This window comes from Equus caballus, chromosome 2 (genome assembly GCF_041296265.1).
Source record: "Equus caballus isolate H_3958 breed thoroughbred chromosome 2, TB-T2T, whole genome shotgun sequence".
NCBI lineage: Eukaryota > Metazoa > Chordata > Mammalia > Perissodactyla > Equidae > Equus > Equus caballus.
The window spans coordinates 85,436,143-85,461,478 of NC_091685.1; the positions used below are offsets into that span (position 1 = coordinate 85,436,143).

At 37.5% G+C, this 25,336-nt stretch overlaps 1 protein-coding gene and 2 pseudogenes across 1 annotated transcript in view; 1 reads left to right on the forward strand and 2 right to left on the reverse strand.

Annotated features, from left to right (window-relative positions):
* Positions 1–25,336, forward strand: part of DCHS2 (dachsous cadherin-related 2) — a 248,773-nt gene that overhangs the window by 108,068 nt on the left and 115,369 nt on the right. Inside the window, exon 2 of the mRNA XM_014737988.3 lies at positions 13,746–13,937. Coding sequence (XP_014593474.3) covers positions 13,746–13,937 — 192 coding nt within the window. The remainder of the gene's footprint in view (positions 1–13,745; positions 13,938–25,336) is intronic.
* On the reverse strand, positions 8,053–9,307 carry LOC100630802 (peptidyl-prolyl cis-trans isomerase A pseudogene; annotated as a pseudogene).
* Positions 18,667–24,750, reverse strand: LOC111772603 (kelch domain-containing protein 4 pseudogene; annotated as a pseudogene).

The window sequence follows — 25,336 nt, forward strand, 5'->3', positions numbered from 1 at the left end:
TAGAAAAGCCCTTCTCTTCCCTTAGCCTGTGAGGCCCGAGACTCAGAAGCAGCAGAGCCATTGTTCCACGTACGTTATTTTTTTAAATTCAAAAGTGGAATTTTACTGTACCTGTAAATTTTTACAACTTTTATTCTTAACAATACAGACATGCACCACATAATGTTTCGGTCAGTGACAGACCACGTATATGAGAGTGGTCCTATAAAATTAGTACCATGTGGCCTAGGTGTGTAATAGGCTATACTACCTGTTTGTGTAAGTACACTCTATGATGTTTACACAATGACGAAACCACCTAATAATGCATTTCTCAGAACATATCCCCATCGTTAAGCAACATGTGACTGTATATTCTCGTTATTTTTCTGTGTGTACATGTGGATCTGCTTTATTCTTTTTAACAAATGCATACTTTTACACCGTATAGCTCTAAAATTAGCCAACTCCATTTTGATGGACCTTTTGTATTGTTTCTAATTTTTTACTGGAAAATTCTCATTCAACATTCAACATTCTCTGGACATGATCAACATTTTTCATCTTTCTCAATCTGAAAAGCAGAAATAATATAAAACAATAACAAAAAATGATCAGATCAGAGCTTATTTATTTGTGAAGTCAAGTATTTTTATATTTGTTTAATGGCCTATGCTTATCTCACCTGATCTGTCAGCATCATTCTATAACTTCCCCTTCTAAGCTAAGGAACATAGTCTATAGCTATTTTGCTGCGCATTTCTTTTTTTCACGATCAGGAGAAGGTGAAGAAGGGTAACTCCTAGGTTTTTCACTTGAGCCATAGGTAGATGGAGATACTGTTTGACTGGAAAGGAAAGAGAGAACTGACTTGGGGCAGTGGGTAGGAAGAAACAAAAACTTCTGTTTGGGCCATGTTAAATGTGAGATGTCCATGAACAATTGTGCAAGTCATGGAAGTACTTCCATATGTGAGTCTGGAGCACAAGGAAAGGGTTCTTGCTGGAGACATGAAGTTGGGGTTGTCCTCATATAGGAGGTATTTGAAATCGTGAGACTAGATGAGATCAACCAAAGCAGGGAATCCAGAAAGAGAAAAGAAGACGTGTACTCAGCAGTTTGAAAGTATTCATGTCTGTGTATATGAGGCTATGTGAAAATAAATTCCATTGTGAAATCCAGAGGTAGAAAGAAATAATAAAAGATAGGATGTCAGCTTTTCTAATCCCTGTTTCTTCCACCAAATCTCATAGAAGGATCATACTGGCTGGAGAATTTGTGTCTGTCCTTGAGGGAAATAAAACTCTGGAGGAAATTTTTAGCTAAGACCTTCTCATGAATTTGTCATTTACGGATTTATGGTAATAGACATTGTGAATATCTCTGGTAATCATATAGTATTTGTAATCCAAATTCAGTTTTAGATACACAAAATTTTTCTGATCAAATAATTCTTTGGGTTCCAGAGCTGTTAGAATACTATGAAAACATTCAATTAAAGATTGATTTGTTTTTGAAACATAATTTTTTTTCTTTTATTTTGTTACAGTTTGGTGATGAAGAGTGGAGTAAGGTATTTGAAAATGACGATTGTCTTGAACAATTAAAGAAGTTATACTGTGATATTGTTTGTGGAAATAATGCAGAGAACAATAGGACCTATTAGATGATCAGTTGAACCAGAACTAAGAGAAGTTTACTCATGTCACTAACACTGTTAATGCAAATAATAAACAATTGAAAAGAGACCTTGAAACTCATGCAGTTAGAACTTGTGAAACTAGGTGTCATAACTGGATGTAAAAGATGATGTGGGAATATTTCCGGCTACCTCATGTGTGTGCCTGTGTGTGTGAATTATTACTTATGATATTAAAGCAAGTTGATTTTTGAATGTCAATATTGAGCCAACCAGATACTTATAATCGCTACCAGTGTTTCTATCTGTTCTTTTGCCGTGAGATTACTAAGAGCAGCCACAGCCTAAATGAGATCGCTGTAATTAGTGAATAACTCAAAGGTGAGTACGGTTTTTTAAGTACAATCACTGCATCAGCTACTGGCAGTCTAATTTTCATGCCATAAATATCAGTTAATTATTATTTTAAAGATGACTATCTTACCTATGAAGGAAAATGTGACTTTGTTAAAACAGTGTCATTGGTGGAGAAGAGCTGGAAGGAGCCCCTCCATGGGCTGTGGGGCTGGATTGACTCTCTTCCTCTAACTTCAGCATCCTTCGACTCCTTTTAGCACAGGTGCATGGGAGGGGGTTTGAGTTTTAGGTTTGTTTGATTTGGGTGTGTGTGTTTGTGTATGTTTAAATTTAAGGTTAAAAGGATCTTCACAAAGGAGTTATTGGATCGTATAATAAATTATGACTTAGTTTTCCTGACAAGCATTATTAAAATAAATTTTTAGAAAATATAAAGACTGTAAAAATTTAACTCAGTGAAATAAAATGGTTTAGGTTCTTCATTTTTTTTTTTATAGTTTAGCTTTATTATAGGAATAGAACATAGAGGTAGTGGTGAATGGAGAGTAAACTTGCCTATAAAATCAGCTCAAATGCAGGATCTCAAATGAACCTCTGATACGCACTGGACTGAAGTCACTTCACAGTTATGTTCTTGGGCCTGAAGCGCTGACTCTGTTTTTCAAACTAAAGATTTCTCCCTATGCTCTAGATCAAGGGTTGACAAACTCTGGCACATGGGCCAGATCCAGCCTATTGTCCTGTTTCGGTAACACCTGTGAGCTAAGAATGGTTTTTACATTTTTAAATAATTTTTTTTAAAAAGGGAAAGAAATAGCATTTCATAACAATTGAAAATTATGTGAAATTCAAATTTTGTTGTTTATAAATAAAATTTTTATTGGGACAAAGCCATTTGTTTACATGTTGTCTGTGATTCTTTTGTGCCAAAATGGCAGAGTTGAGCAGTAACAGAGGCCATATGGCCTGCAAAGGCTAAAATATTCATTATCTGGCCCTTTACAGAAAAAATTTGCCATCTCCTGCTTCAGAAATCATAATGTCCCAGGCATGTGACTCCTGTACACCTGTGCTTAGTGGGTCTTCAAGAATGAAACACTAAAGGGTCTACTCACAAATAGCTGAATAAAAGGATGGCAAATGCCTATCAAATACACTGGTTTTTTTTTTTTTAGCGTTTAGTATTTTTTATTTTATTTTTTAATTTATTTTTATTTTATTTTATTTTTTGAGGAAGATTAGCCCTGAGCTAACTGCTGCCAATCCTCCTCTTTTTGCTGAGGAAGGCTGGCCCTGAGCTAACATCCATGCCCATCTCCCTCTACTTTATATGTGGGACGCCTAGCACAGCATGGCTTGCCAAGTGGTGTCATGTCAGCATCTGGGATCCGACTGGTGAACCCCGGGCCACCGAAGCAGAACGTGTGCACTTAACTGCTGCGCCACTGGGCCGGTCCCTAGCGTTTAGTATTTTTGATGCTCAGCTTCTTTTCCATAATATTATTTACATGAAACTATCTTTATTTGTGAAAATTTGGACAAAAAGTTGAATGGAACGAGAACATAAAAATCACTTATTCCTCAGGGTGCTTTACTCAACATTTGACTTATTTCCATTTATTTATTTAATTTCAGCTTTTTTGAGGTAGAGTTGACATATAAAATTATAAGATATTTAAAGTGTACATCGTGGCCATTTGATATATGTATACATTGTGAAAGGATTCTCCCTTCTAGTTAACACATCCATCACCTCACATACATATCTTTTTTTGATGAAAACATTTAGTTCTAGTCTCTTAGCAAATTTCAGTTATACAATTCAGTGTTGTCAACTATAGTCGTCATGTTTTACATTGGGTCCTAAGACTTTATTCACGCTACAACTGAAAGTTTGTACTCTTTTACCAACCTCTCCCTATTTCTCCCGCCCTTCAGCCCCTGGCAGACACTATTCTCCTCTCTGTTTCTATGAGTTTGACTTCTTTTAGATTTTACATATAAGTGATAGCATGAAGTATTTGTCTTTGTCTGACTTACCTCATTTAGCATAATGCCTTCAAGGTTCATCCATGTTGTCATAAATGACAGCTGGATTTCCTTCTTTCTCATGGCCGAATAATATTCCATTGTGTGTGTGTGTGTACCTATATATATATATAGAGAGAGAGAGAGAGAGAGAGAGAGATAGATATAGATGTATAACACATCTCATTTACCTATTCATCCATTGATGGACGCTTAGGTTGTTTCCATATCTTGCCTATTGTAAATAATGCTGCAATGAACGTGGAAGTACAGATATCTCTTCAATGTCCTGTTTTCGTTTCCTTGGATACATACCTAGAAGTGGGATTGCTGGATCATATGGTAGTTCTATACTTTCTAGATTTATATATAGTTCTATATTTTCTTCCATTCTACAAGTTGCATTTTAATTTCGTTGATCGTTTCTTTTGCTGTGCAGAAGCTTTTTAGTTTTATGTATTCTCACTTGTTTAGTTTTCCTTTTGTTGCCTTTGCTTTTGGTGTCAAATCCAAAAAATCCTTGCCAAGACCGATGTCAAGGAGCTGACCCCTTATGTTTTCTTCTAGGAGTTTTATGGTCTTATAGCCAAGTCTTTAATCCTTAATTTTGGGTTAATTTTTGTGTATGGTGTAAGACAGTGGTCCTGTTTCATTCTTTTGCATGTGGCTGTCCAGTTTTCCCAGCTCCATTTATTGAAGAGATGGTCCTTTCCTTGTTGTATTTTCTTGGCTCCTTGTCATAAATTCATTGACCGTATATGTGTAGGTTTATTTCTAGAGTCTTTACTCTGTTCCATTGATCTATATGCTTGTTTTTATACCAATACAATATGGTTTTTATTACTATAGCTTTGTAGTACAGTTTGAAATCAAGGAGAGTGATTCCTTCAGCTTTGTACTTCTTTCTCAAGATTTCTTTGGCTATTCTGGGTCATTGTGATTCCATACAAATTTTAGGATTGTTTGTTCTATTTCTGTGAAAGATGCCCTTGGAATTTTGGAAGAGATTGCTTTCAATCTGTAGATTGCTTTGGGAAGTATAGATATTTTAATAATATTAGTTCTTCCAATCCACGAGCATGGAATATCTTTCCATTTATTTGTGTCTTCTGCAATTTCTTTCATGAATGTCTCGTTTTCAGTGTACAGGTCTTTTACTTCCTTGGTTAAATTTATTCCTAAGTATTTTATTCCTTTTGATGCAATTGTAAATGAGATTGTTTTCTTAATCTCTCTCTGATAGCTCGTTATTAGTGTATAGAAACACAACAGATTTTTGTATATTGATTTTGTATCCTGCAACTTTACTGAATTCATTTATTAATTCTAACAGTTTTTTTGATAGAGTTTTGCGTGTTTTCTCTATATCATATCATGTCAGCTGCAAATAATGACAGTTTTACTTCTTTCTTTCCAATTTGGATGCCTTTTATTTCTTTTTCTTGCCTAGTTGCTCTGGCTAGGACTTCCAATACTATGCTGAATAAAAGGGGTGAGAGTGATCATCCTTGTCTTGCTCCTGATCTTAGAAGAAAAGCTTTCAGCTTTTCAGCATTGAGAATGATGTTAACTGTGGGTTTGTCATATATGACCTTTATTACGTTGAAGTATGTTCCCTCTTTACCCACTTTGTTGCTAGTTTTTATCATAAGTGGATGTTGAATTTTGTCAAATGCTTTTTCTGCGTCTGTTGAGATGATCATATGATTTTTATCCTTCATTTTGTTAATGTGGTGTATCATGTTTACTGATTTGCAGATGGTGACCACTGCTGTATCCCTGGAATAAATCCCACTTGATCATGGTATATGATCCTTTTAATATATTGTTGAATTTGGTTTGCTAATATTTAGTTGAGGATTTTTGCATTTGTGTTCATCTGTAATTTTCTTTTATTGTGGTGTCCTTGTCTGGTTTTGGTTATTAGGATAATGCTGGCCTTGTAAAATGAGTTTGGAAGTCTTCCCTTCTCTGGCTTATTTTCTTTTAGTTTTTATTTCTATATGTTGGGTATTTTTTTGCATAAATGAAATGTTTTATATACAATTTTTTTAGTTGCCTTATTTTCTTTTTTCTTTACTAAATATATGTCTTTACACAGTTTTCATGGCTATATTGAATTCTATTGTATGGATGAATTGTAATTTATTTAACAACTCTTATTGTTGGACATTTGGGTTCTAGAATAAATAATGCTACATTATATGTCTTTCATACAAATGGCAGTCTACATATATTCCTAGAAATATACTAATTGGGTCAAAGGAGATGAATATTTTCAAGTTTGGGAGAATGTTTACCATGTATATATATAAAAACAATTATTTTCCAAAGAGGCTTTAAAAATGAGTGCATATTTATTTCATCCTTGCTACCAATTAATATTTTATTTTAATGGTTACCAGTTTTCTATTATTTTAATAGTTGCCAATTTGCTATTGATTTAACAGTTGCCAATTATTTTAAAGGTTGCCAATATTTGAAAAATATTATTTTCTTTTTTATCTTTTTTTTTGAATTGCCAAGTGATTTATTTTGGCTGGAAGAGATTTGCCCTGGGCTAACATCTATTGCCCATCTTCCTTTTTTTTTTCCCCTCCCCAAAGCCCCAGTACATAGTTGTATATTCTAGTTCTAAGTCCTTCTGATTCCTCTATGTGAGCCGCTGCCACAGCATGGCTACTGACAGATGAGTGGTGTGGTTCTATGCCTAGGAACCGAACCCAGCCCCCAGAAGCAGAGTGACCGAACTTTAGCCACTAGGCCATCAGGCTGTCTCTGAATACCTTAAATGTATTTATTCTTCTGTGAATTGTTTGTTCACGTCCTTTGCCTGTTATTTATATTGGGAAGTCAGTATTATTTTTATTTTTAAAGACCTACTTCCATATTAAGGATTTTAACCTTTTTAAAAATATATATTCAGGGCAGATATCATACCTAATTTGCCTTTAAATCTTTTCGTGTATGGTATTTTTGACATAATGGAGTTTTAAATGGTTGTGTAGTCATTGTATTGAATTTATGCTTTGTGATTTTTGTCCATCTGTTTTAGTTTTGTAATTCCTTTTTGCTTTGAAATTTCTTTCCAATATAAGAATCCACCAAATATTCACCTATATATTCTTTGTGTTTTAAATGATTTCATTATTTACATTTAACATATCTGCGTAGAATTTATTTTGGTGTGAGGTTAATATCAAACTTTATTTTTCCCCATGTACTTTGCTGATTTTCCTGGCAACTTATGTGGATAAACCCACAATCCTCGGTGGTTTATGATGTTTCCTTTGTAATATACAAAAAATTTAGGTTTACCAAGATGTGTTTCAGGTCTTGCTTTTGCAGTTCTACTGATCTACCTGACGGTTCCTTTTTGAGATCACGCTGTCTTGATTGCGTCCTTTGTAATGCCTCATAGGACAGTTATACCTTCACCCTCACCCACTGATCTCCTTTCGCAAAATTTCCCTTGGATGATTTTTGGGGAGGGTGGGGCAATATGTAGTAGGGTTAGTGGTTTCTTAATCCCATCCTTCAATTAAGGTTATAAAAACGTGTTATCAGAACAGTAATTTTTTTTAATAACTTGAGAATATATATTCAGTTGATTCATCTAATAGCTCTAGCAACTTCTCTGGAAATACATTTTAGAAGGTGAAAATAAAACACAGTTCTGTTTCCATGTACCTTAAGATAGTTTTTTTTTTTCTTTTTCCAGTTTTAGCATTTTGGATTTTATTCTATGATGATATAGGTTGTTTAATAGAGTGTGTTTTAGAAATAAAAAATTATTCCTCAATGAATGTGTGATTGGTGTTATGAAATATTTTGTTCTTTTGTTGTTTTTATTTAGTTTTTATTTCATAATCATAAACTTGACTCTACAATCCAGCAAGACTTGGAGGAGGATCAAAAAAATATGGAACCCAAAGTAGAGGGAGAGCGCAAAGATTATCGGATATTGCAAACAGACAGGGATAAGGGGTGCTCTCCTGAGCTACAAAAGGAATGATCTGATGGCTAAGATGAAATGCAAGTCAAATTTATTAGAGTTGTCCACAGGGGAAAATGGTGATCTTCTTTCTGGTCTTGCTGTTCCTAGACCCAAAGCGTTCCATGGCTTCCACAATATTCATGCTCTCTTCACCTTGCCAAAGACCGCATGCTTGCCATCCAGTCACTCAGTCTTGGCAGTACAGATGAAAAACTGAGAACCGTTTGTGTTGCCCAGCATTTTCCATGGATAAGATGCCAGGACCCTTATGCTTCAGGATGAAATTCTTGTCATCAAATTTCTCCCTTAGATGTACTTGCTGCCAGTGCCGTTATGGCATGTGAAGTCACCACTTTGGCATATAAACCCCAGAATAATTCTTTGAAAGCAGGAACCCTTAAAGCCAAATCCCTTCTCTCCAGTACTTGGAGCACAAAAGTTTTATGCTGTCTTTGGGAATTTGCCTGGAAACAGCTCTAAGGAGATGTGGCCCAAGGGCTTGCTGGTGACAGCAATGTCCAAGAACACGGGGTCGTTGACCAGGGCTGGGCAGTGTGGTGCCACTCCAGTGGTGTCTGCAAAGCTATCTTGTTCTTGTATTTACGTGTTTTTTTTTAAAAGGTCAAAATAGAATATTCATGAAAGCTACTTCTAAAACATGCTGGTATTTTATGCACAGTATTAGATTCACTTATTCATGCAAGAAATATTTATAGCGTCTTTACTGAGTCAAGCACTAGTGTTGTGGGTGCTGGAGATGTAGCAGGGAGCAAGGTAAGTGTAACATTTGCTCTGGAGATTACATTCCAGTGGGGAAGGCACAGAATACAGGGCTCATTTGGATAATCCAGGATAAGCTCCTTTCAAAGTCCTTAACTGCATCTTTTACAATATAGGGTAATATTCGCTTTTTTTTTTTTAATTCATTTAATGTAATGTCCACAGGTTCCAGGGGTTAGGATATGGACAAGTCTTCTCAGAGGTCTCCATTCAGCCCACTACATGCAATGAGAGTGGATTGAAAAGAGAAGTGGTCCTGAGACTGAGCTCTGTGGAGCTATAGTGTTCAGAGACCAGGAGAACTCAGAGCTAGTAAAGGAAACTGAAGGGAGTCAGTGAGGTATAGAAGGAGAAGGAGAGTCAGAGTGTGGTGTCCGATGATGGAAGTGTTTCAATAAGAGGGAGTTGATTAATGGTGTGAAAAGCTGCTGAATGGTGTGGAAAATAAGGACCGAGCCATGATTATCAGACTTGGTAAGAAACAGCTCATTGGTGAACTTGCCAAAATTGAGTTCAGAGAGTGGCATGCTTGCAGCTGCTGTGGTTCCCAATGCTGAATCCAACTTTCACTAGAATATTTATAATCCTGTTTTAGCTGTAGGATCAGTGGCTGGCCAAGAACTTCAAATGTAAAAAGTTATCTAATGATTTCTTTCTTTTCTTCCATCTATTTGAAGTTCTATGTGTGAATGTGTTGTGTCAATAACTTTGTTTCTTCATACTGTTATATGCTCATGGTAGAAACTTTGCAAAATTATAATAAGAAAAATATTAAACTTAGTTATTTAATTTTGAATTTCATCTAAAGTGCAGCCATTTTTCTCTAGGACTTCTTTGTTTGATTGCTCTTTTTTTTTTTGATTGGTCTGTGAGCCTTTTCTACAAATGTCACTGAATTAAATGCTGTGATTGCCCAGGAGTAGGTAAAGGACAACGTTGCTAACAATATGTTACCCTATGACTTTGGGTTGACTTTTCGGTTTTTGGGTACTGATGTGAATGACTTGGCAGGGGACCTCCAATAAAGCTGTCCAATTCATGAAGAAGAGACCTCCCCAAATGGCCAGGGTAGGGAGGGATGGGGAGTTATGCTGGTTAGGGGGAATGGAAATAGATCTATTCAACCTGTAGAATATGTAAACATGCTCTTAAAGGCCTGTGTTCTCAGTATGTCTCTTGTCTCCATGACCCATTCATTTGGAGGAATCCTTACCCAGATGTTAAAGTGAAGGAAGTGGTAAAAATTCTTTAAATTTCAGGAAGCTAATAATGGAATCAGGGAGATATTAATATCATTCATATTTTGCATTTTTATACTATCTCCATTAAATTTGTGGAAGATCAGGCTAAGGGAGAACAGTTCTGAGTTGGAATAAGTTTAAAGTAAAAATCGTCAAATTCGTCTCAGTCTAAAACAGGTAGATTGAGGTTGAGATGAGGAACAAAGGGATGGCATTGGAAGTACCGTAATGTGGTTCTTGGAGTGGGTTCAGGGATAAAACCCTCCCAGGACTTCCTCCAGATTCCTGATTTATCACGGTAAGATTTTGATGGTAGACTCCCACCAGATGCTTCTCTGATTCTTTGGTTTAAGCAGCAATCTCTGAAGAAAGGGCTCACTGAGCTTATTTACTAATCAGGATTTCCTCTTGAAGATTTGACAAAGCCATTCCCATTTTCTGTTATTTAAATTGCTTAAATTTTGTGTGTAAGTGGATGGATATTGCAAAATATAGGCCTCATCAAGATGGCAAATTAATTATAGGCATTCAAGACCAAATATTGTTAGGTGGACTGTGTTTTTCCAGAATACTAGGTCATTATTTTTAGGGAGTTGAATAAAAACAGGGAGGAATACATTCTTATTTTATGATTCTGAAGTTCAGAATCTGAACTGCTAACATAAATTGTGATCACTCCTCTTCTCCCATTTTTGACTCCTGTTGTTCTTTGCCAAAAGTCCAGATGAGAAAAAAGTCTTGAAAGTAGAAATAAGGAAATTTGGTTTATATAAGCCAAATTACTTGTTAATATGTACTATTAAAGACTGAGAATGAGCTTTAGAATTTAAAGTTCATTGCATTTATCTTCCAATCAAGCCAAAGTTATTGAGAATACCATATGGTTTTAGAAGGTATATTTGGTGTCTTTGGGAACTTGAGGCTACTAAATTGTTAACAGCTGCCAGAATGGAGTAGACCAAATGTACTTGGAATTTAGTTCTTTGTAGTGGGGAAGTTTGTGGATTTCCTGTTTCAACCCATCTGATGAGAAGAATAACTCACAAACATGTTAGCTGGTTGCACGCGATGAGTAGTTTTGCCAGAGAATATGAGATAGATGAGAATGAAGATAAATTGGAAAGACTGTGTCATCCATTGAAAAAAATTAAAGACAGTTACAGAGGGATATAATATTGCCAATATCAAGTTTCATCAGGTGCAGGGGTACTCAACCAGGGCACCATCAACATTTTGGGCCAGAAAATTCTTTGTGGTGGGATCTGTCCTGTGCATTGTAGATGGTTAGCAGTCTCTCTGGCTTCAACCCACTAGATGCTGGTAGAAATCTTCTTCCCAGTTGTGACAATCAAAATTATCTCCAGACATTACCAAATGTCCTCGTGGGGGCAAACTTGCTCCTGACTGAGAACCATTGGACAAGACTACAGAAATAGACCCCAAAGTCATGTTCTAGTTATATGTTCAAGATAGAATAGGATGAAGGGGCAGGCTTGTTGAGGGCTTTGGTTGTTGAACATGTTATTGAGATGGGGTTTGATTTGGAAAGCATAGTAATTAAGCTATAGTTCCTGCATGTATATTGTACTGACGAAAAGTAGATCAGTTTTTTTCAACCTAGAGTTAAATGAGTACAGTAGGAATATAATAATGTAGGTGATTGATTGTCTTCTAGTTTGCCTCCTTCCAAAAAGCTTTTACAGAAATATACAGCACTGCCAAATCTAAATTTGTGATAGGATCTCACTGGGGAGCCTTCTCTGGGTATGACTTCTCACTTGCTTAAATTTCTCTACATAATAGAGGCTACTTGGCGACCTACATAATCTTATATGCTTGTCTTCATATAAAGACTGTGCAGCACTTGTGGCAGAGGCTGTTTGTATTCACCAAATGTCTTTGGGATCCCCTACATTCCCCGGGCTCCCTTTGAGTTAGGTTGGGGCCATGTAGCTAATTCTTTCCAGTGAAATGTAAGCTAAACTTAAAAACCACAGAGTGTCTCTTCCACTCTCTCTTCCTCTATCATGATGACTTTGAGGATCTCACCAATATGTGTCCTATGAACCAAAGAAATAGCTCTTTTATTTTATTTTCTCTGTTCTCTATTCTCCTTTTCTGGGATGTCTATTAGTTGGATGTTGGACTCAGAATTGATATGCTTGATTCTCTTTTATATCTAATTGTCATCACTTTATCTATTTTTGTACTTTTTGGAACCCAGTAGGAATTTGACCAGGAATAGAAGGTTCAGCTAAGACTCAGGAGCACAGACATTACTGCCAGTTGCAATTTCTTCAGATTAATGATCTTTGGTGAGGACGTCACCTGTGTATGAAATAAACAGTTGCTTGGAATGGTATTACACATGGTCCAGCAAGTTCTGCACTGGAGGAAGGTCAGGAGATTTTGGGGGTATTTTTTCAGTAAATATAGGATGAAATGACAAGGGGTAAGACTTGGGAGGCAGGATAGCACGGTCATTAACAGTATGTCCTATGCTGTCCAACTGCCTCGATTTTAATCCCAGTTATGACACTTATCAGCTATGTGGTCTTTGGCAAGTTATATCAGCATTCTGAGGCTACTTTTCTGATCTGTAAAATGGAGTATAAGTTCCTTATAGGTCATAAGTATGTAATACATAACATATATTAGCAAGTAGAATAGTACCTGTTCTATAGCATATAGTTCTTTTTCCCTTTTTGTTTTTTTGGTCGATCTTCCCTTAAAGCACCTCTTTTATTGTAAATGTTATGTAGATGTTTGCTGTTACTGTTAATTGGGTTGCAAATCAAAAGAACTATACTGAGCCTATGAACTGAAAAAATTTTTGAGTTCTGTATAGCCTGTTGTATTTCTTTACTGTATACTCCCACAGCTAATATAAGTAAGTTAAGTGCTTTCATAATTCCGGTTGCTTCCTCTTTTCTACCAGTCACAGGTCCGCTGCCAACATAAATGGTACTTATGGTCAAAGAGAAAGGTGTTCTCTCCTCTGGGCAGTTGCAGCTCCACGTCACTGTGGCTGTTTTGGCAAGCAGAGCATGGGCTGGATTTCATCCCCATGTGCCTGCTGGGTGAGGTGCCTCTGTGCAGTATTCAGTCTGCACAACTGTGCAGGGCCCTGATGGGGGCATTACTCCTGGAAGGAAACTGGCTTGAAAAACTCAAATCTCATATCCCAGGGTTAATTCTGTCAGTTGAATTGGATTACTAGTAATCATGCCAGCTTCTCTCTCTGTAGAGAAATCAGAGGCAGGGTGTTGGGCCTGTCACTTGCAGGGCTTCAGTATGAGAGAGAATCCACAGATATAGTGTCAAGCTGTTAGCATATGGATGTTTTTACACCCTCAAGATTGGATGAGATAGCTTAGGTATAGTGAGAGGAATAAGAATACAAGAGGATGGAGGGCTGAGTCCCAAGGAACTTACACTTGCAGAGATCACATGAAAGTACAGGAGTGGGCAAAGGAGACTGAAAAGGAGAACTCACAAAGGGAGGAGGAAAGTGAGGGCGAGTGCTGTAGAAGGTGAGAGAGGAGAGAGATAGAACCAGAGCCTACAATTTGTGACTTGCTGTGGGGATTACTTGGTTGTGCAGGTCATGATAGTAATTCATGACCAACAGAAAAGTTAATGCTAGTGTTTCTTTATCCTCACTGGTCAACCGCCTGTCTCGTAGCATTTCTGTATCCTCACTGGTCAACCTCCTGTCTCGTAGGTAAAAGCCTCTGACGCAGATGCAGGACTCTATGGCTTTGTTGAGTATTCTCTTTATGATGGATTCCAAAGCTATGAAGCACCTCAAGCGTTCCAGATCGACCCACGTGATGGGCAAATCTGTGTTTCTCAAGATATTGACAGGGAAAGGGATCCAGCCACCTATGATCTCTTGGTGAAAGCTAAGGATGGGGTAAGTCTATGCATGAAATTTCAAACACACTTTGATAAAAGTGAACCACTCTGTACACAACAGGGAGTACCAATGATTATGAACAATTGGCCAATCTTGTTTCATAAATCACTACCTCTTTCCTTTGCAGGAGTATTTTGAAGCAAATACCAGACATTATATCATTTCATCCATAAATAGTTCAATAATATAGCTAACAGATAGTGACTTTTTAAAACATGATCATAATACATTAACAATTCTTTGATAATATCTAATATCCATTGCATTTAAAATTTTCTGGATTATCTAAAAAATGTCTTTTAATAGTTGGCTTGTTTGAATCAAGATCCAAATAAATCCAAAACTTGACGATTGCCATATTCTTTTAGTTTCAGTTGGTAACAGTCAGCCCTTGTACCTCCTTACCTCTTTTCCTATGGTATTTACTTTTGGAAGAAATCAAGTCATTTGTTCTGTAAATTTTCCACATTTCAAATGTGGCTAATTACATCCTTGGGATTCATTTAATGTTTTCTTTTATCATATTTCCTATAAACTGACATTTAGAGCCAGACACCTGATTAGTTTGGGCTTTGTTTAGCTGGTGCTGAATGCTTCTTATCGCATCAGCAGACACATACCATTATTTCATTAGGGGTTGCAATAAGTGATTTCTGGATTCTGTTATTGCTTTTACATTTACTATCTGTAATTTCTTCAACTAAGAAGAATCTTCTCTCATCAACCATTTGATTACCCTGAAATATAATTCATGTAGGAAAAGCAGAATAATGCTTGATTATTCTCTTTGTTTTATCAGTTTTTAGAATAATGAGTTAGTGCCTTGACCATCTCTAAAGATTACTGATGATTTTTTCCTGGTTAAATCATAAATTCCTGAGTTTTCATATTTGATGTGTTTTGTATGTTGCTCAGCTTACCCTTTCTGATGGTCATTTTGACCCATCTTAGATCAGCGGAGGCACCTTCAGTTTGGCTCCTGTATCTTCTTTTTTTGTAAATTTTTAAATTGGCGTATAAAATGCATATAGAAAAGTGAACAAATCAGGAGTGTACAGCTCAATGGATTTTAAAGAAATTGACATATGCATAGATGTAGGTGAAGAAATATTACCAGCACCCCAGAAGTCCCTCTTTGGCCTCCTCCTGTAACTACTCTTCTCACTCTTTAAGGATAATCATTATTGTCTTCTAACACCAAACGTTATTTGCCTGTTTTTAAACTTTCAGTGAATGGATTCATGCAGTATGTGTTTTTGTTTAGTTTCTTTTGCCAAACATTATTTGTGAGACTCATTCATGCTTTGCGTGTAGCAATAGTTCATTCATTTATTGGTTTATATCATCCTTTTATGGGAATTCACAATATTTTTAAATTTATTCTATAACATTAAGTATCCATTTTAGGTTCTACAAATAGTGATTTTATTAACATTCTTATACATGTAACTTGGTGAACAAATATAAGCATTTCTGTTAAGTATATATTAGGAGTGGAATTTCCAGATCATAAGAAAGCCAAACAACTTTTCAAAATGGTTGTAGCAATTATACCCCCAGTAATAGAGTATGAGAATTTAATTTGTTTCACATCCTTCTCAATATTTGGTATTTAATGTCTTTTTAATTATAGCAATTCTGGTACCTGTGTAGTGGTATATCACATTGGGGTTTTACTTTGCGTTTCCTTGATGACTAATGAACTGAGCACTTTTTCATGTTTATTGGCTATTTGTATAACCTGTTTTGTGAAGTGTTTATTCAGTTCTTTACCCATTTTCTATTGTATTGTTGGCTTTTTTTCCATATTGATTTGTATGAATGTTTTATATTTTTGGCATGCAAATCGTTTGTTGGGTATATTTATTGCATATGTCTTCTTCCTTTCTGTGGCTTGCCTTTTCACTCCCTTAACGGTGTCTTTTGAGGAACGGAAGTTCTTAATTCTAATAAAGCTCAGGTTATCAATTTGTTTCCCTTTACAACTAGTACTTTTTCTATCCTTTTAAGTCATATTTGCTTAGCTTAGGGACATAAAGTTCTTCTTGTATGTTTCCAAAAAATCTTTATTGTTTTACCCTTTACACTTATTTTTCAATCTAGCGGGAGGAAGATTGATTTTTTTCTGACATGGATATTCAGTTGACCCAGCACAATTTACTGAAGTAATCATTCTTTCCTTTTGGCACTGGAGTGTCACCTTTGTTATAAACCATGTGACTGTATATGTGTATGTGTGTCTGTTTTTGGACACTCTATTTTTGACCTATTTCTCTACCTTCTTATTGGCACCCTACTCTCTTAATCATTTCAGCTTTATAACAGGTCATGATATCATATATTCTTTGAGCTTTGTCCTTCGTTTTCAAGATCGGCTTGGCTATTCTCAACCATTCACATTTCCAAGTACATTTTGGAAACAACTTGTCCAATTTCCATCATGTTGCAGCAAAGATAACCTACTATCTACACTGATCTGTACTGTGTTTTTTCTACTTAGTCTATTTTGGAGACTTTCTTTGTTTTTTCTTTGTTTCTATTTTTGTTTTATCTGCTTACTAGTCTTTTGTGTGGGTGCTGCTAGCACCTCTCCGGTCTAATCTTTCTCTTTTGAAGTAATGGGAGGATCTGCCTACTTAAGACATGAGTTTCTTGGGGAAAAAAAAAGAGGTCTAAATATATTTATTACAAGCAAACATGTAGAAACTAACATAAAAATGAAGCTGTTTATATTTAATAAAACTACCATGATCTATTTGGTTAGATTTTTGTCAATCACCGACTATGTGATTTTAGAAATCTTTGCTTCTATGTAAGAAAAGATGTAGGAAACAAAAGTAGAAGTAAACAGAGTTGAGGTTAATTCAAGTCTGTGTGATTATTTAAAGCTCAATATATGAGTATGCAAATATTAATCCAAGGCTTCGGAAATATATTCTAAATAGGTTGTGAGACAATCGTAAAAGGCCATCCTAGAATTGAATAACCAGTTAAATCCAGTTCTGCAGTAGTTGAACATCTGTTTCTAATTAGTTGGTTTCAGATGATCTTGTAAAAGTGTATGTAGAAATTATCTTAATAGAAATAAGATCATTTAATGCCGGAAATTTTTTATCCCCGAAAAGTAGTGCACTAATTAGGAGCATTGGCAGTGGAATAAAAGAAATCAACCCAGATATTTAATTTAAACCTTCTTGCTTCTTTCTGTTTCCATGTTGAACCTTTTCTAGAGACTTACTCTGTGAAGAACGTTTTCTTTTTCTCTCAGCTTACCAGTCTCTATTGCAATATACAAGTGCGTCTTCAACCACACCATCCCTCCATAAAGCTCTTTCAGGTGGAACAAAGGGATGCCTTTTTTTTTTTCCAACTAAAAGATATTCAATTTTAAAGATAACTAGGAAAATGTTTACAGATTGTGGGTAGCTTTTACTAGTTTTTAGAAATCGAAGAACAGACAATCTCCAGATTGATGATTGCTATGGTTTGACTATTTTTGTCCCCTTCAAATTCATTTGTCCAAGGTGATGGTATAAGAAGATGGGACTTTTGGGAGGTGATTAGGTCATGAGGGTGGAGCCCTCATAAATGGAATTAGTAAAAAAGGCCCCACAGAGTGCCTTAACCTCTTCCACCATCCGAGGACACAGCAAGAGGTTGGCAGTCTCCGGGCCTTCACCAGAACCTGGCCATGCTGGCACCCTCACCTTGGACTTCTAGCCTCCAGAACTGTGAAAAATAAATTTCTATTGTTTAGAAGTCACCTAGTCTATGGTATTTTATTACAGCAGCTTGAATGGACTAAGACAATGTATATGTGAAACATAACATTCTTCTGTAAAAATTTCTTGTTTTGTAGAAGGAAAACTGTCCACAAAGCATGACATATTCCAGTTTTGTTAGAACAGAAACATCCTTCCTGCGGGTACTTTATATTTAAGGTCTCACCCTCCTGTTCAGGTGACCTCATCCTAAACCCAGCCCTGGCACGGACAGGAGCTGTTCTGCACCCTGCCTGGTTTAATATAGGTTTTATTATTATTTAAGTGTGGGTAAGGAGATGACTGCCATTGACAAAACAGTTTGTTAGACTCACAGATTCCAAGATGAAGGGCATGCCACACCATACGAGTAGGTAGTGGGGAGATGGTGTGTGCACAATGGGAAGCACTGGGATTGGTCAGGAGGCAGAGAGAGAGGGAAAACTGTGGACGAGGGTCTTTATTGTGGTTAATAAAGGAAGGAATAGGAGAGGCAGAATGAGCAGGCTTAAGATTGTCTTGTTTGAATAATTTCAGTGAGCTCTGGGACATAAAGGCTGTCTCTAGTTACCTGGTACGTGGCCGTGGGCTGATTGGGGCTGGTGAATAGTGGCCCAGAGTGTGAAAGCCCAGTAAAGGAGGTGGTTGGGCTGTGGGCTCTGGATGGGTTAGTTTGCATTTGAAAAGCACACTCACCTGACCCTGGGTAGCTCCTCCAGGATCAGCAGGCCCCAGATGTCAAAGTGTCAGAATATAGAAAATACAAGACATGGCTAATACACTGACCTGGTGCAGAGTTCCCTTGAAGAGGAAGGCAAAGGGCTCACAGAACTCCTGGTATATTCAAGGCTATACAGAAGAAAATCTTTGCGGCTACCATGTTTCACTCCGGTTTATTGGCAATAACACCCAGTGATACTGAGGGAATTCACTACTCCGTTTAACTTTTGTTCCAGTGCAGCATCTTAAATCATCACAGTAAATTTTGTCAAGGCATGGGCTGCTTTCAGCACTTTCTTCTCCTTTGCCTCAGGTCCCACGTGATCCTGTGCAAGCTCAGTCCTGGGCAGATAGTCCACGTACTCGTCAGGTGCCACCAACAAGTGCTTTTCATCTTCTTCTTCCTCCCCACTTTCCTCTCTGGTGTCATCACCCTCCTTATATTCATCTCCTCCTTCTGCCTCATGTTTGTCCTCTTCCAAATTTAACTCTTCTAGATGCTCTTGAGTTTTTGGGTTCATCTCTACTAAAGTCTTCCGTCTTGTGAAGATCAAATCTATAGAAGCACTGAGGGTGAACTGGCAGTCACCTGCTGCAAGCATGCCACCGTAAACATAGAGCAGCCCGTGCTTATGGCCAGCATGGCGTTGGAGCGAGGACCCAGCTCTATCAGAGGGCCACTGGCTTCATCAGAACCACCTTCCTCCTTCCTGCCACCTGGGGCAGAGAGCACTTGTTCAGAGGTGACCATGGTCCCATCCTCTCTGACCCATGCTTTGACTACCTCCGGGGACTCCAGCTTGCCAGCTTCTCCACATTTCTGCTTGTCATCTCTTTGAGACTCCACTTTTTTTTTTTTTCTTCACTTTGCCTACATTTTCTCTTCCCTGACTTAGGTCCCTTAAAATGCCCAGCAAATCAGCAGTTCTTGGTGGTGTCATAGAAATACAGGTCATTAAAGAAGTCGCTCTCCAGCTTCTCTTCCTCTTTCTCACCACAGACATCGCTGAAAAGCAATGTCTGCTGATTCAGGGCCACAGCCATCAAAATACCAGATCTTGGAGTGAGCGATATTCCCCAAGAGGTAATCTGAGTCCACACCCATTTGCCTTTTTTCCCTTCCTTAGACTTTAGTCGGAACATATCTGAATGCAGGGTGTATGTTTCTACCTTAGTTGACTGGTTCTAGTAGCCTTCTTAGATGATGATGCTCCACTGGGACATTTGGCAGCTCAATTTGGGTGTCCCCTCATGGGGACAGCTTGTTCCCTGTGAATGTGTCCAGGTTAGAGGCATACACATCATTGTAATAGATATAATCCCTTATACTCTCAGGGAAACTGCCAAAAAGAACTAGCTGTGCCTTCCAGGCTACCATCCAAAGCCACCTTGACCTAAAGGACCCCTTGTTGATTTGACTTGCTTCCAGGTCTTGGTTGCCAAATGCTGAACCCAAAGATCCTATAGTGAATAGGATCAACTCATCTTTCTCAGGATGAGCAGAGAACAACACATTCAACATTGGTGAAGGTGGGGAACATGGTGTTTCTACAATCCGAGTCTTTTTAGCAACTAGTTTTAGTGACTAGAAATGTGTTATCAGAGCTTCCTCTTGCCCATTGCACAGCATTGATAATGACTTAGTGGGCTGTCCCCTAAAAACAGTCCAGCTTGGATCTGAAGAATAAATGAACCCAGACAGGATATTCTAGGTTCAAGATGTTGGATTCTAGGCCATCATGAATTTTTCTGAAGCAGTGAACTGCACCTGGACAGAAGACCTTTAGCTTTACATAATTACCTTGGCAATCTATGGTGTTTCCTCTGATCCTTTCTCTTTTTAATACATGTCCTGAAAGCTCTTTGGAAGAAAATTGCTGAGAACCCATTTTCTGGTGATTACTGAGACATTTTATCTGTCAGTAGAAAAATTTTTCTTATAAAATATCTAGATGTTCTGGGCTTCTTTGCCACTGCTCTATTTATCCTTGTTATGACTGTCAATATTTTTTTAACTCAATCACTTCTATTCTACTGGTATTACTTCTGAAATAATCGATTTTTGCTGCTACTGCTGCTGCTATTTATCTCATACATAGAAGCCGTGAGCATGCTATAAAATTACATAATGGAAACAAATAATTGGATTACTTGGAAATCAAGTGGTTTTTCACAATAAAGCTGTATAATTGAATTATACCATGCTCAGATCTAATTCCTTGTTTCTTTTTACAATTCATTTTCACCAAATGACTCTCTTTTTGGTATACGTTTATTGACATTCTCTCTCTGTTTTTTGTAATATCTTGAATTCTGTAGCTGGAATATGTGTCTGAGATAAAGCTATTTCAACTCTATCTCATCACTCCAGGCTTCAGGGAGAGGGTTGTGTCAGACTAGCAATATAGAAAGTAAATTGACTTAGCCCTTCGCCATTGTGTATATTCATGATAAAAGTTGGCTACTGAAGTTTGCTACACAGTTTGTGTGTAGTGCAGATAGATCTCTAGAAGCACATCTACTGAGTAAAAGGGCACGCTGATTCTTTTTCCCCCCAGTTTTATTGGGCTTTAATTGATAAATGAAAATTATATTTATCTAAGATGTACAATGTGATGTTTTGATATACGTATACATTGTGAGACTATTACCACCATCAAGCTAATTAACATATACATCACCTCACGTAGTGAGTGGTGAGAACACTTAAGAGATACTGTCAGCAAATTTCAAGTGTACAATACTGTAATATTAACTATAATCACCATGCTGTACTTTAGATCTCCAGCACTTAGCCTGCATAATTGAAATTTAGGGCACATTTATTTTAATTTTCATAGGTTATGTTCTCTCACTTTCCAATACTCAAGTGCTTATTCCTATCTATATTTCATTGATCACTACCCCCTCACCCCAGTTTCAGGAATAAGCCATTGCTCAGTTGCCCATATTTTCTAGTTAAATTATCTGAACCATATCTCAAACTGATTGCCTACCATTCTTTAATAAACTACCAGGATTATTGCCTACATGTCTTAAATACCACTTTATCTCATTCTTATCTCTAGAAGTTTAAGCCTCCCAGCCATCCGTTATTGTTCATATTCTCATCCCATCCTGCTCTATTCGTCCTTGAATTTGAATCAACCTACTACCCACCCTCACTGCCCTCCCAAACTCTTCTACCCTGCCCTCTGGAATTCATGGTCCATCATTTAGCCAACTCCCCTATAAACTCAGCCTGGTCTCTGACTGCTCCTTTATTTTCTTGCCCTGATTATAACAGCTGCCCCTGAGGATACCAATTCTTCTCTGGTCCTCTCACAGAGAAGTTCATATTCTAGTCCTCACAAACTGGGAGGGAAGTGTTGAGGTGGGTGCCCTCCTCTTGCCCATCTCAGCCTCCAAACAATTTCTACTCCTTTCTCCATCGAAAACCAGTTCGCATTTGAAGCTGATATTGTCAGACCATACCATGGACACTTTTTTGTTGCTCTCATGTTCTAAACTTTCTTCTCACTTAGGATCTTTACACCTTACTCAGTCTTGCTCCCCACCACTATTCCCCTCTTGGGGACTTCAATATCCATTTATTGAATCACCTAACACCCTGAGCCTCTGAGTTCCTTAACTTTCTCATTTCCAAGGATCATCACCGGTAAGTACACAACCTCTGAAGTATTGATTTCAAGCATGCTATATTCTGATAAGCGTTCTTATCTTTCTGTCCCACTTACTGTAGTACTTCCATTCCAGCTGATGATTCTTCTCCCGTGTTAAGATTTCTAGTTTATTGACCCATCATTAAAGTCATTCAGTTGTAGATTCCTCCTAGTTCCCTCAGGCCACAGAACCCTCCAGGTAAAACCCCAGTCCTATCTAAGTCCCATTCTGCCTTTTTTGCGCTTATCTAAGCAGCTGAATGTGCCTGGAGAAGAATAACATGCCCGCTTGAAAGAGAAGTCCTTACCTTCCTGCCTGCTGTCAGCTCACATTCTTTGCCTTCTTTCCTGTTATCATATTAGAGATCTCGCATGTTTGCAGCAAAAGCAAATATCTCTACTGTTCAGGGTCCCATCCAGCTTCTTAAGGATAGCACTTCTATTGCTATTTTCTCTTTTTCCTGAGTCACTAATTTCGCAAATTCTATTGAATGTCTCCCATAAGCATACAAGGCATAACAATAGTTGCTATCTTAAAAGGAAAACCCAAAACCTTTTTTATTTCACGTACTTTTTAGAAAACCATTTTATTCCTCTTCTTTCACAACAAATCTACTGAAAATAATTGTTTCTATTTCCTCACTTTTCATTCTTTCTTTGATTTGTTTTTTCTATCCCACCTCCCTAATAAAACTGCTCCTATGAACATGCTTTCTGTTATGCCACATCCTGGGATTCTTTTCTTTATTTTCATTTTATCAACTTCTCAATGAACTTGCAATTATTCTTTGAATACTGCTTCTCTTGGCTTTGGTGACACCACAGCTTACTGGTTTTTTTTCCAGGACCCTCATTTTGCTTCACCTTTGCTCAGTGAATCATGAACTATAGAATTTGTTGTCAAAGGAAACCATAGCCCACGAGAGCTAGGAGACGTGAAAGATAGATGTTAATATTCTACTATTTAGGAGCCCCAGAAGGTGAGAACAGAGAGAATGGAGAGCAGACAATGGCCCAAGTAGAAATAACAGCAGAAATTTCTCCGTATCTGCTGATTGCCCTAGATAGCCCTCCTGCCTCCAATATCGTATGCTTTCAAGCTTGGTGCTCTTCCAAACTACTCCCAACTTTCATAACACGTCTTGAAAGGATTGGGATCCAGGTAGATTGGTTAAGAGTCTCTTAGCATAATTTTAAAAATTAAATGATTAAAATTATATCACAACAAACCATAACTTGTTGGTGGAAAGAGAAAAGATAAGGACAAAGTTAAATATTCATGCATGGAATTTATGGAGAGTATTAGTTACTTATTGCTGTGAAACAAATTATTCCCAAACTTAGCAGCTTAAAATAATAAACATTTTTTATCTCATGCACTTTCTAAGGGCCAGGAACCTGGAAGCACCTTAGCTGGGTGGTTCTGGCTTAGAGTGTCTCAATGATTGCATTATCAGGACAGTCTCAAGGAGCTGGACAAAAGTTTAGTCACAGTTGATTGAGAGGAGGGCACTCTGAGGGAATGGAGAAAATGAGTTCAGATTAACATTCTCCTCCTTGTGTTCTGTGGGACACTTGTCTCCCAAGGTGCTTCTTCCACACAGGGTTCTGTGGTCAAATAAGAGTGAGGAACACCTCAGAACACACTCCTCTAGAAATGTGCATAGGAAAGGCTCTGGGAGAAGTCCTGAGGCAAAGGACCCTTTTGACTTGGTTAATTTGGCCTTTGCCTAACTTTTTGACTAAGGAACATCTTTATTGATTTATTTTTAAGACGCATCTCTTAATTAGCACCTCGCGTATCTCTTTCTAACACCTAAATATGATCATGGCTCATCATTAATGAGAGCAATGGTGTCCCATATGGGGATTTAGGAAGAAAACAGAACTTTGAATTTTTTCCTTTTAAACTTCATTCTTGTGCTGTTTTTAATATAAATAATATAGTAACCAAAGTAAATGTATATATAATTTATTAATAATAAAAATATATGTATTGAGAGTATACATACCGCATTTTTTTCTGATGGAGTCCACTGGTATGCAGAATAAAGTGTATCCTCCTTAACATTTAAATCAAGTTCCAGGAATCTATCAAGGCTCTTCTCTCAATCCTGCCTACTTTCTCCCTTGACACGCCCACTCTAGTGTGCTTACCCTGCCTACAACGTGGCTGGGAAATTTTTCTAATGCCATTACACGTTCTAGGAAATTATTTTCATCTGAAATATATGTTTGTCAAATTGTATTTTGTTTAATTTTTAGGCGTTTATTTGAGCAAAAATCAGTTTGAATCCAGCAGTGCCAAACTGGAAGTAATTAGGAGTGCTCCACCAACAGAAGCTAGGGGAAAGATTCTTATAGGGAAGATGCAGAAGCAAAGCAAGGAAATTGATTGGCTACAGCTTAAGAATCAGATTCTAGTCGTGTTCATCACCTTTGAAGTTTTGTTATATACCTAAAAGTTGGACTGCATCCTGAATTCTACTTACTTCAGATATCTGACTATGACTCTTCAAACCATCATTTCCAGTTTACTCCCACTCTTCTGATTTGGAATCACTAAGAACAAAGACTGCCCTTGAACCTCGTTGGAAGGGACCATACCAGGGCCTCCTCACTATCCAGACAGCAGCCAAACTTCCGGGTCTTGAATGTTGGGTCCATATCTCCCAATTAAAAAGGGCTCCTCCAGACTTTTGGAACTGCACACCAGCTGGAGCCCTAAAATCCTATCTGTTTTTGAGGACCCATCTCAAGGATCCCTTCAGTATTGAGGTTCCCTCTATTCAGCGTTCATAGCTGTGTCTGCATGTGAGTAATGAAGATCATCCTGTAATTCTGAAACTCCAAGGCTCTCAAGACGGAATGTTTTGAAAACTCATTTGCGGAGGAACCTGACCGGAACTGACATGAGGCCATTCATGTTATTTTTATCCCTCTAAATGTATCTATTCATATATTGTGCTGCAGAAGATGAAGTGCTTGATTATGAAGTGCCACTCCAGACCTGGTTAGGTATATGCACTATATTATGTTTCTAAAACTTGAAAAATTCCCAGACAGATCTTCTGGCCTTGAGTATTTAGGATAAGGAGCCCGTAAATTCTGTTAATTGATGGCAATTAGCTGTTACAAATGCTTTCATGCATATTACATCCTCCTTCCAATAACAGGCCTGCAAGGCGAGCAGGTAGCCCTGCTTTACAGAAGAGGCAGCTTGGACCCAGCGACTATCTGACTTTCTCAGTGT